The sequence below is a fragment of the Carcharodon carcharias genome, chromosome 18, assembly GCF_017639515.1.
Source record: "Carcharodon carcharias isolate sCarCar2 chromosome 18, sCarCar2.pri, whole genome shotgun sequence".
NCBI classification, from domain to species: domain Eukaryota; kingdom Metazoa; phylum Chordata; class Chondrichthyes; order Lamniformes; family Lamnidae; genus Carcharodon; species Carcharodon carcharias.
The window spans coordinates 20,479,287-20,493,696 of record NC_054484.1 but is presented as its reverse complement, the minus strand read 5'-3'; the positions used below and the strand labels follow the sequence as shown (position 1 = coordinate 20,493,696).

At 44.1% G+C, this 14,410-nt stretch overlaps 1 protein-coding gene across 2 annotated transcripts in view; it reads right to left on the bottom strand.

The window, feature by feature from the left end:
• The window catches only part of zgc:112083, a 30,898-nt gene extending 16,499 nt beyond the window's left edge, over positions 1–14,399 (bottom strand). Inside the window, exons 1-6 of one of the 2 annotated variants that reach the window (XM_041211995.1) lie at positions 14,361–14,399; positions 12,924–13,139; positions 11,541–11,767; positions 9,149–9,260; positions 7,714–7,866; positions 4,538–4,615 (exon numbers count right to left, since the gene is read on the bottom strand). In XM_041211995.1, the coding sequence (XP_041067929.1) occupies positions 4,538–4,615; positions 7,714–7,866; positions 9,149–9,260; positions 11,541–11,767; positions 12,924–13,107 (754 nt within the window). In that variant the 5' untranslated portion in view covers positions 13,108–13,139; positions 14,361–14,399. The other variant, XM_041211996.1, reaches the window with a different exon arrangement.
• Between the last annotated feature and the right edge of the window lie 11 nt (positions 14,400–14,410).

Below are 14,410 nucleotides of genomic sequence, written 5' to 3'. Positions count from 1 at the left end.
CTGGCTGCTGGGCATGAAGAGGCTGAATGCAGTGACGCACGCATGGTGGGGGTGAAAAGACACTTTGCCTGAAGGTAGGGAGCAAGAGTGTGAATTAGTGTGGGCGAGAGAAAGAGAGAGGGAAAGAGAGAGAGAGCGCATGTGGGGGAGAGAGAGAATGCAAATGAGTGTCGAAGAGAGTGAGTGTGCATGGGTGTGTGGGAGAGAGAGTGTGGGGGAGAGTGAGTGTGCACGGATGTGGGGGAGAGAGAGTTTGTGTGACTGAGTGAGTGTACAAAAGAGATGACCGAGTGACTGTGGGAGAGAGAGAGTGAGTGTGGAAGAGTGTGAGTGAGACTGTGGGGGAGAGAGGGAGAGAGAGTGAGTGAGTGTGGGATAGCATGTTAGTGAGTGTGGGAGTGTGTTTGTGTCTGGGCTCAATCGCAATCTCAGGATTCCCACTCATCCTCACCTCTACACACCAACACATAATCACACCCACTCACAGTGGGTGAGGGCGAGTAAGTGAGCATCAAGAAATTGGGAGTTGGCCATACAAAAAGACTCTGTCCCTCTCACACTCTAACGCTGATCTATATTAATTACTCTTTTTTAATTATCAGTTTATTGCTTTGATATTCCTTTATTGTTGCCAGCAAGTTGTTTCTTTTCTTCATACCTCAACTTTACTTTGAGATTCATGTTTAATGTTGTGCCAAGCCTTATTTTCCAAAATTTTGCTAATCGGAAATGAAAATGTGCCCCACCCGCCCCCAAGTGAAAAGGCTGGACAAGCCTGGTCTACAATTAATGATAGGGTGACTGAACACCTTGAAAATTTTCACCCGACCAGAGAGATCCAGCATGAATTTTCTGAAGAGGTGACTAAAGTAGTGCAGTCCTGATGAAAGGTCACAGATCTGAAATATTGGGCTGGATTTCACATAACCCTGCCAGGCTTGTTTCCGGCAGGGGGCATGTAAAGTAGGGCAGGCACCCAGCCCATTCCCGAGCTCACACCCATGACATGGTAAGTGGGCAGGTGCTGAAATCAGCCATACGTAAATAAATAATTAAGGGCCAACTGAGCTGGTTAACAAGCCAAAAGCCAATTGATCCCGATAATCCACTGCCCACACCATAATATGGTTGCCGTGGGCAGGCAGACATAGGTAGAAGCCTGTTTTTTTAAAAAAAGTTTTTAAAAAGGGCAGAAAGGGGAGGGGGATGGTTACTATCTTCGGCGGGGGGGGGGGGGCGGGGTTTACCTTTGCACACTAGGGGCACTCCTCCCTAGGTTAGTACACTCCTCTTCCTTCCTAGCCACCTGCTTTCCAAATTCCACACAATCACCCCGCTGCCTAAACTGGCAAAACTCTCCGTGCCCCATACCCTGGACGTGCCTCACTCTGGAATTTATTAGACCTTCCTCTTGGGACTGGTTGCAGTCCCGGCAGCACTCACTGCTAGCTGCGTCGGGACTGCTGAAGCTACCAGCCAATCCAATTGGTTGAAAAGCTCTTGAAGGCAGGACTTCTTCCCCAGTAAGGGGTGGAAGTCCCACTGTCAGACAATTTAGCCCACCAACAGCATATTATGGCTGCGGGGTGGGCTTGCACAGAGCGAGTCGGCTCCCAGCCAACTTTCCTTCCTAGGATGGGTGAGCCATCTACCCGTCCAGACCTGCATTTCCAGCATTTTCTGTTTTTATTTCATGACAGAAGTAGTGGACAGGGGCATGTTTGTGCATGTTATTTATATGAACTTCCAACAGGCATTTGTACTAAAGATCCTCATAAGAGAGTGATAGTTAAAGAGGAAGCTCATGGAACAGAAGGAAAATTAGTTAGGAAATTGTTGTGCTGCAGGAAGAGGGATAATAGGCATGCACTCTAAACGGCTGAAAGTGACTAGTGGTGTCCTGCAAGGAACGTTCGTTGGGGCCTCAACTATTGATTGTATTTACTAATAATTTAGATAACGGAATAGAGAGCCACATATCCAAATTTGCTGATGACAAGAAAGACAGGCAGCATTGTAAGCAGTGGATTTATAAGTGTAAAATGACAGACATTAATAAGTTAAGTGACTGGATAGAACAGTGGCAAATGGAGTGTCAGTGGGAGAGCATTTCGGGGATAGTGACCATAACTCTGTAAGACTTAAGGTAGTTATGGAAAAGGACAAAGATGGACTGGAAATAAAGGTCCTGAATTGGGGGGAAGGCCAATTTCAATATGATAAGACAGGATCTGGCCAAAGTGGACTGGGAGCAGCAATTTGTAGGAAAGTCTACATCAGACCAGTGGGAGTCATTCAAAAAGAAAATAGTGAGAATTCAAGGCCAATATGTTCCCGTAAAGGTGAAAGGTAAGACCAACAATTCCAGGAATCCTAGATATCAAGGGGCATAGAGGATTGGATAAGGAAAAAAAAGGCTTATGGCAGATATAGAGGGCTGAAAACGGAAACCTACAGCAGTATAGAAAGTGTAGGGGGGTACTTAAAAAAGTAATTAGGAGAGTGAAGAGGGGGGCATGAAAATACATTGGTGGGCAAGATAAAAGAAAATCCCAAGGCATTTCATAAATATATTAAGGGCAAGAGGTTAACCAGGGAAAGAGTAGGGCCCATTAGGGGCCAAAGTGGCAATGCGTGTGGAGCCGGAGGAAGTAGGTGAGGTTTTGAATGATTACTTTTCATCTGTGTTCATTATGGAGAAGGACGATTTAGGTGCATAAATAGGGAGGGAGACTGTAATATGCTTGAACAAATTAGCATTGAAAGGGAGGAGGTATTAGCAGTTTTAGCAGGCTTAAAAGTGGATAAATCCCCAGGCCCAGATGAGATGTATCCCAGGCTGCTATGTGAGGCCAGAGAGGAGATTGCAGGAATTCTGACAATAATTTTCAAATCCTCTCTAGCTACAGAGAGGTGTCTGAGGACTGGAGGACAGCGAACGAGGTAACATTATTCAAGAAGGGTAGTAGTGATAAACCAGGTAATTACAGGCCAGTGAGTCTAACATCAATGGGCAGGGAAGCTATTGGAAAAAATTCTAAAGGACAAGATTAATCTCCACTCGGAGAGGCAGGATTTAATCAGGGATAGTCAGCATGGCTTTGGCAGGGGGAGATCTTGTCTGACAAATTTGATTGAATTTTTCGAGGAGGTGACTAGTTGTGTAGATGAGGGCAGTGCAATTGATGTAGTCTACACGAACTTCAATAAGGCTTTTGACAAGGTCCCCCATGGGAGAACGGTCAAAAAGGTAAGAGCCCATGGGATCTAGGGCAATTTGGACCCAAAACTGGCTTAGTGGCAGGAGGCAGAGGGTGATTGTCGAAGGTTGTTGTTGCGATTGAAAGTGACAAGTGGTGTACCACAGGGATGCTGGGACTCTTGCTGTTTGTAGTGTACATTAAGGATTTAGACGTGAATATAGGAGGTATGATCAGTAAGTTTGAAGATGACATGAAAATTGGTGGTGTTGTAAACAGAGAGGAGGAAAGCCTTAGATTATAGGATGATGTAGATAGGCTGGTAAGATGGGCAGAGCAGTGGCAAATGAAATTTAATCCTGAGAAGTGTGAGGTGATGCATTTTGGGAGGACTAACACAGCAAGGGAATACACAATGAATGGTAGGGCCCTAGGAAGTAGAAGATCAAAGGGACCTTGGTGTACTTGTCCATAGATCCCTGAAGGTAGCAGCACATGTAGATAAAGTGGTTAAGAAGGCATATGGGATACTTGCCTTTATTAGCCAAGGCATAGAAAAAAGAGCAGGAAGGTTATGTTGGAGCTGTATAAAAAGCTAGTTAGGCCACAGGTGAGTACTGTGTGCAGTACTAGTCGCCACATATAGGAAGGATGCGATTGCACTGGAGAGGGTGCAGAGGAGATTCACCAGGATGATGGCTGGGCTGGAGCATTTCAGCTATGAAGAGAGACTGGATAGGCTAGGGTTGTTTACCTTGGAGCAGAGAAAGCTGAGGTGGGACCTGATAGAGGTATGCAAAATTATGAGGATCATAGATAGGGTAGATAGAAAGAAACTTTTCCCCTTAGCGGAGGTGTTGATAACCGGGGGCAACGATTTAAGATAAAGGGGAGGAGGTTTAGAGGGGATTTGAGGAAAATTTTTTTCACTGCGAAGGTAGCTGGAATCTGGAATACACTGCCTGAGGGGATGGCAGAGGCAGGACCCGTCATAACATTTAAGAAGTATTTAGATAAGCACTTGAAATGCCATAGCATACAGGTCTAGGGGCTAAGTGTTGGAAAATGGGATTAGAATAGATAGGTACTTGGTGGCAGGCACGGACACGATGAACCAAAGGGCACGATTCTGTGTTATATAACTCCATGACTCTCTGTTTGCATCCTACAGAGGCTCGTTTACCTTAGGGCATCACCATCATAGTCAGGCAGGGGAGGGCAGCACTCCATAATAAAAACATGACCTGTGACCCTCAGAGCACTGAAGAACAGAATGCAACAACACATAACATCCTTTGGCCTTTGCAATCATTAACAAATGCACTGATGCACCCTACCGTGATTTCGTACATGGTCCCGTAGCAGCCTCTCGTTGGCGAACTGCTTGTCACAGTGCTGACAGGGAAAGGTCTTCTCTAAAATTAAACAATGTCAAATATAATTAAATATAAACCAGTGTAGGGTTCAAGGATCATTCTTAATATTTATGTTTTTAGCTTTCAGTACTTTTACTGAGTAACTCTTCCATCCCCCGTGTTAACAAACTGCTGTTTTGTTCCACTCCTCACTCTCACAGAAGCCAGTGATCTTTTGACACTGCCTTAACAGTAAACTAAAAAGAGTGGAGTGGAAGAAGCAAAACAAATTCAACAAATCACCTGCTAATCAGTTTAATGCAAGAATGGTATTTAAAGGCTGGGTGTTGGCAAAGAAAGACTAACTTAGGTCCACTCATAGGGTGGTTTCACTGCCACACAATCACAGCCTTCTCCAATAGTGTGAGGAAGATGCTTTTTGAAGGCAAGAGCCGTCTGACATCATGTTACATTCCTGAGGTAGACTCAACACATCAACAGTAGCAGGCTGTGCAAAGATCGGGCATGCGCATTTGTTAAAAAGTTACAAGTTTCCTAAGTTTTCCAGCTCTGTAGTCCAAAGATGCAAAAACATGTCATTAGCCTGAACTGGCTGAGCTTGGAGTGGTAGTTTGAGGGCCAGGGAGCGGGGGGGCATGTCAGCCAGACACCACCTTTTAATAGCTTCCAGCACTCACTGCTCAAGCTCGCAATGATAAAAGGCCATAGACAATGGAGATATACGTCAACATTCAATGCAATGATCTCTGCAGTGATATTCAGGTAGAGTTTTGACGACCAAGATATTGAAAATGATTTTTTCTTAATTTGTTCTTGGGATATACTCGTTGCTGGTAAGGCCAGCATTTCTTGTCCATTCCTAATTGCCCTTGAGAAGGTGTTGGTGAGTCGCCTTCACAGTACTGTTAAGGAGGAAGTTCCAGGACTTTGACCCAGAGACAGTGAAGGTACAGTGATATAGTTCTAATTCAGGATGGTGTGTGACTTGACGGTGGTGTCCCCATGCACCTGCTGCCCTTGTTCTTCTAGGTGGTAGGGGTTATGAGTTTGGAAGGAGACTTAGCAAGCTGCTGCAGTGCATCTTGTGTATGGTACACACTGCTGCCACTGTGCGTCGATGGTAGAGGGAGTAAATATTTAAGGTGCCGGATGGAGTGCCAATCAAATGGGCTGCTTTGTCCTGAATGGTGTCGAACTTCTTGGGTGTTGTTTGAGCTACACTCATCCAGGCAAGTGGAGAGTATTCCATCACACTCCTGACTTGTGCCTTGTAGATGGTGGATAGGCTTTGTGGAGTCAGATGAGTTACTCGCCAGAATTCCTAGCTTCTGACCTATTCTTGCAACCACAATATTTGCTTAGCTAGTCCAATCCAGTCAGTGATGATCCCCAGCGATGATAATGCCACTGAACGTTAAGGGAAGGATGTTAGATTCTCTCTTGCTGGAGATGGTCATTGCCTGGTACACATATGGCAAAAAAAAAGCAATAAGGACAGCAACATGTATGAAATTAATGAAGTAGAAGGGCTTGTGGTTCAAATATCCCAGTGAAGAGAGACAGACAGGCAAGTGATAGTCAGCATAATCAACATTTATAAATCAAAAATAAGGTTAATGTGGAAAATTTATTTTGTGCAAAACCAGAAGAGGATGGGAGCAGGGGGAAATATGCTTCAAAAAAGTTTAGATATACTTTAGGAACAGCTTTATAAGAACTGCAGTTTCCTACGGAACAGACTGCCATCTAGTGCTGCGAGTGCATGCTCAAGGTACTCTTCATATAACAGGGGTGAATTGTAGGAATGAGAAAAGCCAGGTCACTGGAGTCCTAAGGCATTCTGATCACAAATGGTAGGATCACAGTGCCACTTTCTGGGCTCTTAATCTCAGAAATATGGCAACAAGCAGAAGTTAAGCCTACAGGCTGCTAGAGTGAGGGTGGGGAGGGGGCTCGTGTGAAACACAAACACCAGCATAGACCAGTTAGGCCGAGTACCCCAATTCTGTGCTGTAAATTCTATGCAACCCATCTGACATAGTCATGACTCAGTGGGTAGCACTCTCACCTCTGTGTCAGCAAATTGTCGGTTTAACTCCCACTCCATCTGGACTGGCACTCCGGTAGTGAGAGAATGCTATGCTGTTGGAAGGGCTGAGGCATTAAATCAAGCCTGTTTGCTCTTTCAGGTGTACGTAAATGATCACAATGCATTATGTTGAAGCAGAGCAAGGAGTTATCCTTGATGCCCTGGCCAATATTTATTCCTCAATCAACACTATAGCAGGGTGTACAGAAGTACTTCATTAGCTATTAAGTGCTCCAGGAGGCCTTGATTTTATGAAAGATATTTACTATATGAATGCAAGTCTTTCTTTCCATTGTACATGTAATTGTAATGTAGGAAATGCAGCAGCTAATGTGGGTACAGTAAGATCCCAATGGGGTATCAAGCAGATAATCTGTTTTTAGTGATGTTGATAGAGGGTTAATATTAGTTCTGACATTGTTGAGAAGTCCCGTGTTCTTCTTCAAAACAGTGTTACGCAATCCTTTATCTTCACCCATTGCATTTCCTAGTTAAAGCACACACTATACTTCAAAAGCACTTAATTGATATAAAGCACTTTGGGGTGCCCTGTGGTCACATAAGGAGCTATAGAAATGCAAGTCAGTCTTTCTTTCAATAATACAACAGGAGCAACCAAACTCAGATTCTCAACAGATGTGAGAATCTATCTACATGGAACAACCCTTGCTTCAGCATTGGGATGCATTAAAACATCAGAAATCGTTTGCTCATCTCTTCATATGTCAGCTAAGTTATGTCATCAGAAGTTAACATAATAGAGACCCAGTACCCCTGCATTTTACCCCATCTATGGATGGTAGGGGTGAATGGAAACAAATAGAAGGTTCTGTAGCATACAAGCCAAGTGGTCATTCTTCACCAGTGAAATTGTTGATGGCAGAAGGATATTCGACCACAGAAAACATCTCATTTGACATCCTATCCTCGATACATCCCACTTCCACACACATGCACCAAATAGCGATCAGAAACTTTGTTGAGACTCTCCAAAACAAGGCGCTAAAGTCAATATATTTTTAAAAATTAACTATTCAGTTGCACATACGTTCAATGGAGGTCTGCCGGCGGACATGGTCATAGAATTTGGTGTTGTTAGAAAACATCCCTCCACAGTTGGGGCAGGACACAACCTTCTCCTGTGTATGACTCCGCAGGTGCTCCCGAAGTTTAAACTTGATCTTAAATGTAGCACCACAACCTAGTGTATTAATAAAATAGAAAAAAAGTTTAGAAATAGTTTGTTCATTAAATCTTGGGAGGGTAACAGAACAAAAATGTATTTGTTTTCCTACAATCTTACAGCACAGGAGAGGGCCATTCAGCCTTCCTTGCCCATGCCAATTATTCCATGACCATGTTGGGAGAAGGGAAAGAAAAACACTTCCCATGCATCAAGCTGCAAACACATTATCCTACAAAACAATTCTTCCTGCTGTCAGTCATTTTGGCTCAGTTAGTTGCACTCTTGCTTCAGAAGATCAGCCTCTATTCTGGGATGCAAGCACATAATGTAAGTGGACACTTCAGTGCAGTAACAAGAAATGCTGCATTCATGTGTTCCTAAGCACTTTTTAAATTTAAACAGACCATTCATGATGGAGAGAACAAAACAAAATGTATGGGACTTTCACACTCCAAAGCTGTTTACAACTAATGAAGTACATTTGAAGTAAAGTCATTGTTGAAAGAAATATGACAGGCAATTGGCACACAGCAAGATTCCAAAAACAGCAATGTGATAAATTACCAGATATTTTTTTAAGGTGTTAGTTGCAGGATAAATATTGATCAGGATACCAGGGCAAATTCCCCAGATCTTTTGTGAAAGAGTCTCATGGGGCCTTTCACTATTTATTATTTAAGTAAGTGATTTAAAACTCAATGACAAATGTAACCCTTTAATCTTGAGTGCTACAATGGCTGTAAACAAGGCCACGGAGGCAGAGAGAGTTGGTTACAGTGGGTTTGGTTTGCATGTCATGACACAATGCTCTGGGTATGTACTCGGTGAGGTTCGGGAGAATCTCACAGGGCTGCGGGGAGGGCAAGGCCATCATTTACAGCTGCTGTGGTACATACTTAATTCGCTCCTGGGTAAGAGGCACGCCAGTGCAGAACTGGGAAGCAGGTCAGCTGCACTTGGCTGCAGGAAGCTGTGGCCCAGCAACATGAAAAACAAAAGTACTGCGGATGCTGGAAATCTGAAATAAAAACAGAAAAAGGCAAAAATACACAGGTCTGGCAGCATCTGCGGAGAAAGCATTAACTGTTTCCCTCTCCAGATGCCGCCAGACCTGTTGAGTATTGCCAGCACTTTGTTTTCAGTAAAAATGATAAATCTGCAATCTCTACCTATTTAGTTTAAAACAACGACTTAAATAAACCCGACAGCTGACCACAAATGAGGTTCAGAGGACACTCAAGAGTCCAGAATTAAAGTGCCAACTTTGTTACTTGCTCCAATTATCTGCATCTCCCACCTTTCCAGCAACACGAAATGGCTTCATTTTTGTTAGGAAGAGTTTCTTTGTCTGTGCACTGTCCATGCATGTCCACATGCCGATAAAACCATTCCGGATTGTCAAATGTACTCTAAAAATAACAAAGAAAGTCAATACACAAGTATAAAGTTTCAAATAGGGGTTTGGGAGCAATGATGTGACACAATCAGGTCTTGCCATCGAAGGTTTAAGTACAGCTGTCGATGCTTGATGGCTCGGCATCACAAATACTTCATGTTATAGAAATTCCCAGTAGGTTAAGGACAATCAACAAAATAAATACATCCACTTATACAGAGCACTGTTACATTAAAACAACTCAAAACTCTACACATAAAATTAGTGCTAGCCATGGCTCAGTGGATAGCACTCTCCCCTCAAGACTCAGAAGGTTGAGTTCAAGTTCCATACTGGAGACTTGAGCACAAAATCTAGGCTGACACTTCAGTGCAGTACTGAGGAAATGCTATATTGTCTGAGGTGCTGCGTGGACAGGGGAGTTGACCAATATTTATCCCTCAGCTAACATCACTATAATTGGTCTTTGTCACATTGCTGTGGGCACATGTCGCTTCCTACATCACAACAGTAATCACGTATTAAAAAGGGCTTCACTGGCTATAAAGTGCACCCAGTGTCCTGTGTTTATCAAAGGCACTTTATCATTGCAAATTATTTCCTTCATTCATAATACGTTACTTCTGAAGTGCTGAGGCTGTTATGAAGACAACATTGATATCCAATTTTGTATTTTCTTCGGCATCTTTCCTCCCAGAATTTCCTCCTCTCCTAAAGACACTGACTGTTGCAGTGTAGTTTTAAAAATGCAGCAGCACTCAAGTTCTCCCTCATATGGACGATGCCTGGCCTATGAACATAATCAGCAATAGTCAACAGGATAATGGACTGTGTCACAGCCAAGCTCATTTCTGTCTCTACCTGATGTCCATAAAGAATCGCTGGCTAGCAGCCAGAAACCTTGGCTAATAGGTTTTTAATTCATTCATTCTCAGGCAAGACTGGTGTTTATTGCCCAGTCCTGGTTGTCTCAAGTTTGATACAACTGAATAGCTTCTAGGCCACTTCCAGAGTTAAGAGTTAAACACATTTGTGTGGGACTAGAGTCATATATTGACAAGACCGGGTAATGACGACAGGTTTCCTTCCCTTTAGGTTGCTACAGGAACCCAACAGCTTCAATATCACTTTTACAAATAATCCAAGTTCCACTCAGTTTTTGAAGCTCCAAGGAGTGTTGTGTAGTGTAAAGCCCAACACTCCCACCCATACTAGATGGCAGCAAGGGTGTTACCACTGACCTCTCCTGGGCTTTGAAGATACTAATTTCAGAGGGCAATTAAAAGTCAACCACATGCTGTGGGTCTGGAGTCACACGTAGGCCAAAACAGTTAAGATTTCCTTCCCTAAAGGGCATTAGTGAGCCAGATGGGTTTTTACAACAATTGATGGTAGTTTCATGGTCACCATTACTGAGATTAGTTTTCACTTCCAGATTTTACTGACCAAATTCAAATTCCACCAGCTGCCATGGTGGGATGTGTACTAATGCCCCCAGAGCAATAGCCTGGTTCTCTGGATCACTAGTCCAGTGACCTTACCACTATGTCACCGTCTGCCCTACTTTTCACAGGAATTTTGCGGTGTGCCTCAAGAGTGGGGATTGGATTCCATCACTACTTAGCTCAAAAAATGTTTCCATCGCCAATTGGTGAATGGAAAGGTCAATGGGGCCTTGAAATAAATAACAGGACTGAGATCTATCACCTTAATCAATGAGAATTAAGGATTGAAGAGGAAACAGGAGGATGGAGAAGGAAATAGAGTGAATTAGAGTCAAATTAGGTACAGAAAGAGAAATAAAGAGAGGGAAATAGAGAAAAAAGGTAAAACGTAAAAGAAAAAGAAACATTTTAAATTTTAAGAACCTCCAGGAACAATTTACTACCTGCAGGAATGAGATTCCACAGTTTTAATCGTTCACTTTCTGGGTCTCTGAGATTTCAGGAATCATTAAAAGGATCCTTGCATTTTTATATCCTAACTCGCCATGGCGAGTTTAATTTCTTTTAACAGCACGATTGTAGCAATTTCATGAAACTCTCAGAGAGGGTCAGGGCGAGTGGCAGTTTTCACAAGGCTAACAACAGAGCAAATGATCCAGCAGCCTCTAGAGATTTGGAACTCCTGGGGCATCTCTCATACACTACAAACTACTGTTAATATTTTTTCTTACAAACACCCTAATAACAGCATGCACATTTAACTGAACATTAATTTCCCAGAGACTTCTGGCTAACTATTTATAAAAGAATAAGAGGTAGAGGCATTAAGAATCTAAATCGATACTCACGTCGCAATGCTCCCATTGACAGGTAAAAGTCTCTGCGATCTCCGGAATCAGGTTCTGGTTCTGGTTGTCCAGAGAACACACCGGAAGATCAGGACGTAGGCGCTGCAGCTCTGAACCAAAATATTTCAGCTTGGCATGATAGCTGTGGAAGTTCACATGCACCACCAGTTCATTGGGGCCTTCCACGGCCAGAAAGCCACAGCCCCGCCACAAGCACTGGTACTCGTCTGAAAGGAGAATTCAAAAGCGAAGGAGCTTGTTATTTAATGTATTGGGAATCTGGAAATTGTGGTTTGTTTCACTTTCGGTGTCCTAATCCTTGGTGCTCTCCTGACCCCAGGAAAATGCACTGTTGGTTAGGGATATTGCATACTTTGTCGCAAGTATTCACCGAGAAAAGGTTGAAGAGCAACACACCATGTTGAAGTCTCTGAAAGCACTTCAGACAGTGGTTTCCTTCTTGAAACACAATAGCCGTTTCTCCTTAGGAAAAAATCATCAGTTGGATATTTAAGGCATTCCCAACTCACTCCTCTACAGATTTCCACCTCTGTCAGGCACTGTTTCACCAGCTGACCATGCTCTCACCACTTGTGTTCAAAGACCTCTCTCCAAAATCACTCCTAGCAATTCCTTCAGGAAAGTAACTAAATTCTGCTCCAAGCATCTTCCTAACACAGGATTATTCACTGCCATTTTGACAAGGATCCCAATATGCACCAACAATCTTGACCAATTCATACTCCAGCTTCAACAACAGCCAAGAGCTACATGTCTAGGAGGCATAAAACACAAATGGAGCAGGCCACTTGCTAAGTAAGGCAGAGTCAGGATACAAGTGGCCTCCTGGTGGCTTAGCGAGACTTGAAACTTGCTATATAGGGTACAGAGGGGAACACTCGGGCAATAAATTAAAAGAGTAAACTTGAGAACCTTTCTATAGGATTAGAGCATATAAAAATATAAACATAGAAGCATATCCAAAAATTGGAAAAGGAGGTTGCACAGTGTACAGTGCTATGTTTTTAATAAAAGTAGCCTGCTGATACTATTAGAAAGATACACATCTTTCTCCACGCATAAAAATTGCTCACTTGGGTGAGGTGTCACAGGGGGCTATGGAACTCCCTTTCTAAAAGCACTGTGGGTGTACCTACACCACCTGGACTGCAGTGGTTCTAGAAGGCAGTTCACCACCACCTTCTCAAAGGCAGTTAGGGATGGGCAATAAACGTTGGCCTAGCCAGAGAAGCCCACATCCCTTGAATGAATAAAAAAAATGTCAACAAGAGTCTGGGAAAGGATGTAGGAGGATTGAAAAGAAGAGAAAAAATTGGAAGAGAAAAGGGAATAAGTTAAAGGGTGATCTCAAAGGCTTTTTACCCAAATCTCCAAAGCTGTCATACTCATTGACGTGGTCTTTCAAGTGCGCAGCTATGTGATCACAGAATTCCTCCATCGTCTTTCCAACAAAGACACAACCATCCCACTCACAGGGCAGCACCAGTTCCAAGTATTTGATGCTCTTTCCAGGGGCCATCTTCCAACCGGAGCCCACTGGGATCATTCCACCAGTTAAGATGTTCTTATCACCAAATCCTGTAGAAGATGGAAAAATAAAGATTATCCCAAGTCAAGTTTTTTTTTAAAATATCAAAGTAAAACACAGAAGCTGAAAAGTAGCCTTCATCATCCCCACTGCTGTGGCACAAGATCCAAAAGTGCATTTGGCCCTGTTGTTTGAATATTTTCTTACAACGGCAGCTTGAATCTATCAGTAAAACCAGATCATTTAAGGATGCTGAATAATTAGGAAACTTGGAAAGGAATTAGGAAATTTCTAGGAAATCAGGAAGAGCTTTCTAACAATATTAAAAGAGATTCAAACACCAGTATTAAGAGATTTTGAGAGGGTTTGCTGCCTTAAAGGTAGAACATTGTTGGGCATGAATAACGTGCAAGACGCTACTTTTGGAACTAAACTAAATTCCACGAAGGGTCACTTCAGGTAGAGAAATGCAAGCATTTATCATTTTGATACTGCCATGAGATGAAGAACATATCAATCAGCTTTGGTTTGGTGCAGTTGGTTGAAGATGGAGTGTTGGCCTGAGCACTGAAGGAGAGCAATAAAGACAGAAAATACTGGCACTCAGTAGGGGGTCCTGAAGCCCAATCGTGATCCCTACACCTGACTCTCAACGGTGACCTAGTCCTAAATCCCAAATGTGACCCCCGAGTCCTATAACTGTTCAGATTAAGATGATCTCGTTATGAACCCTGAGCCCAAAATCAATCCATGGGCGCCAAATCTTCAGCCCGAGTTCCATAACCACCCCCCTCCCCTCCCCTCCCCTCCCCCTGCAAAGCCTCATCGCATGGAACCGAACCTGAAATGTGCCCTCAGCCTGATCTTCCCCTACCCCTGTGCGGATAGTGAGACTCACCAGGCCAGGCCGGGCAAGACAAGACAAGGCCGCTATCACCTCACAGCCCGTCACCATGGCAACCAAGGAACCCGGTGGTCTGATCTCCTCCCCCCCACCACCACCACCACCACCACCACAGGCGGGCCCTCGGGAGCCGCGCGCGCGCACGCACACACACACACACACACACACACAAACGCACGGCCGCTCCCCTCTCCCCTCTCCCCCCGCGCGCCCTTCTCCTCTTCTCTCCCCCGCGCGCGCCCCTCTCGCCGCCGACAACCGCCCCCCCACCCACCCACCCCCCCCACTCCTCCTCAACCGTTCCGCGCGCCCCTCTCTTCCCCGCCGCCGCTCCGCTCACCCCTCGCTTCTTCTCCGCGCCACTCACCCTCGCATTTACCGCCTTAATGACGTTCAACGAGCCCCCTCCACACCCAT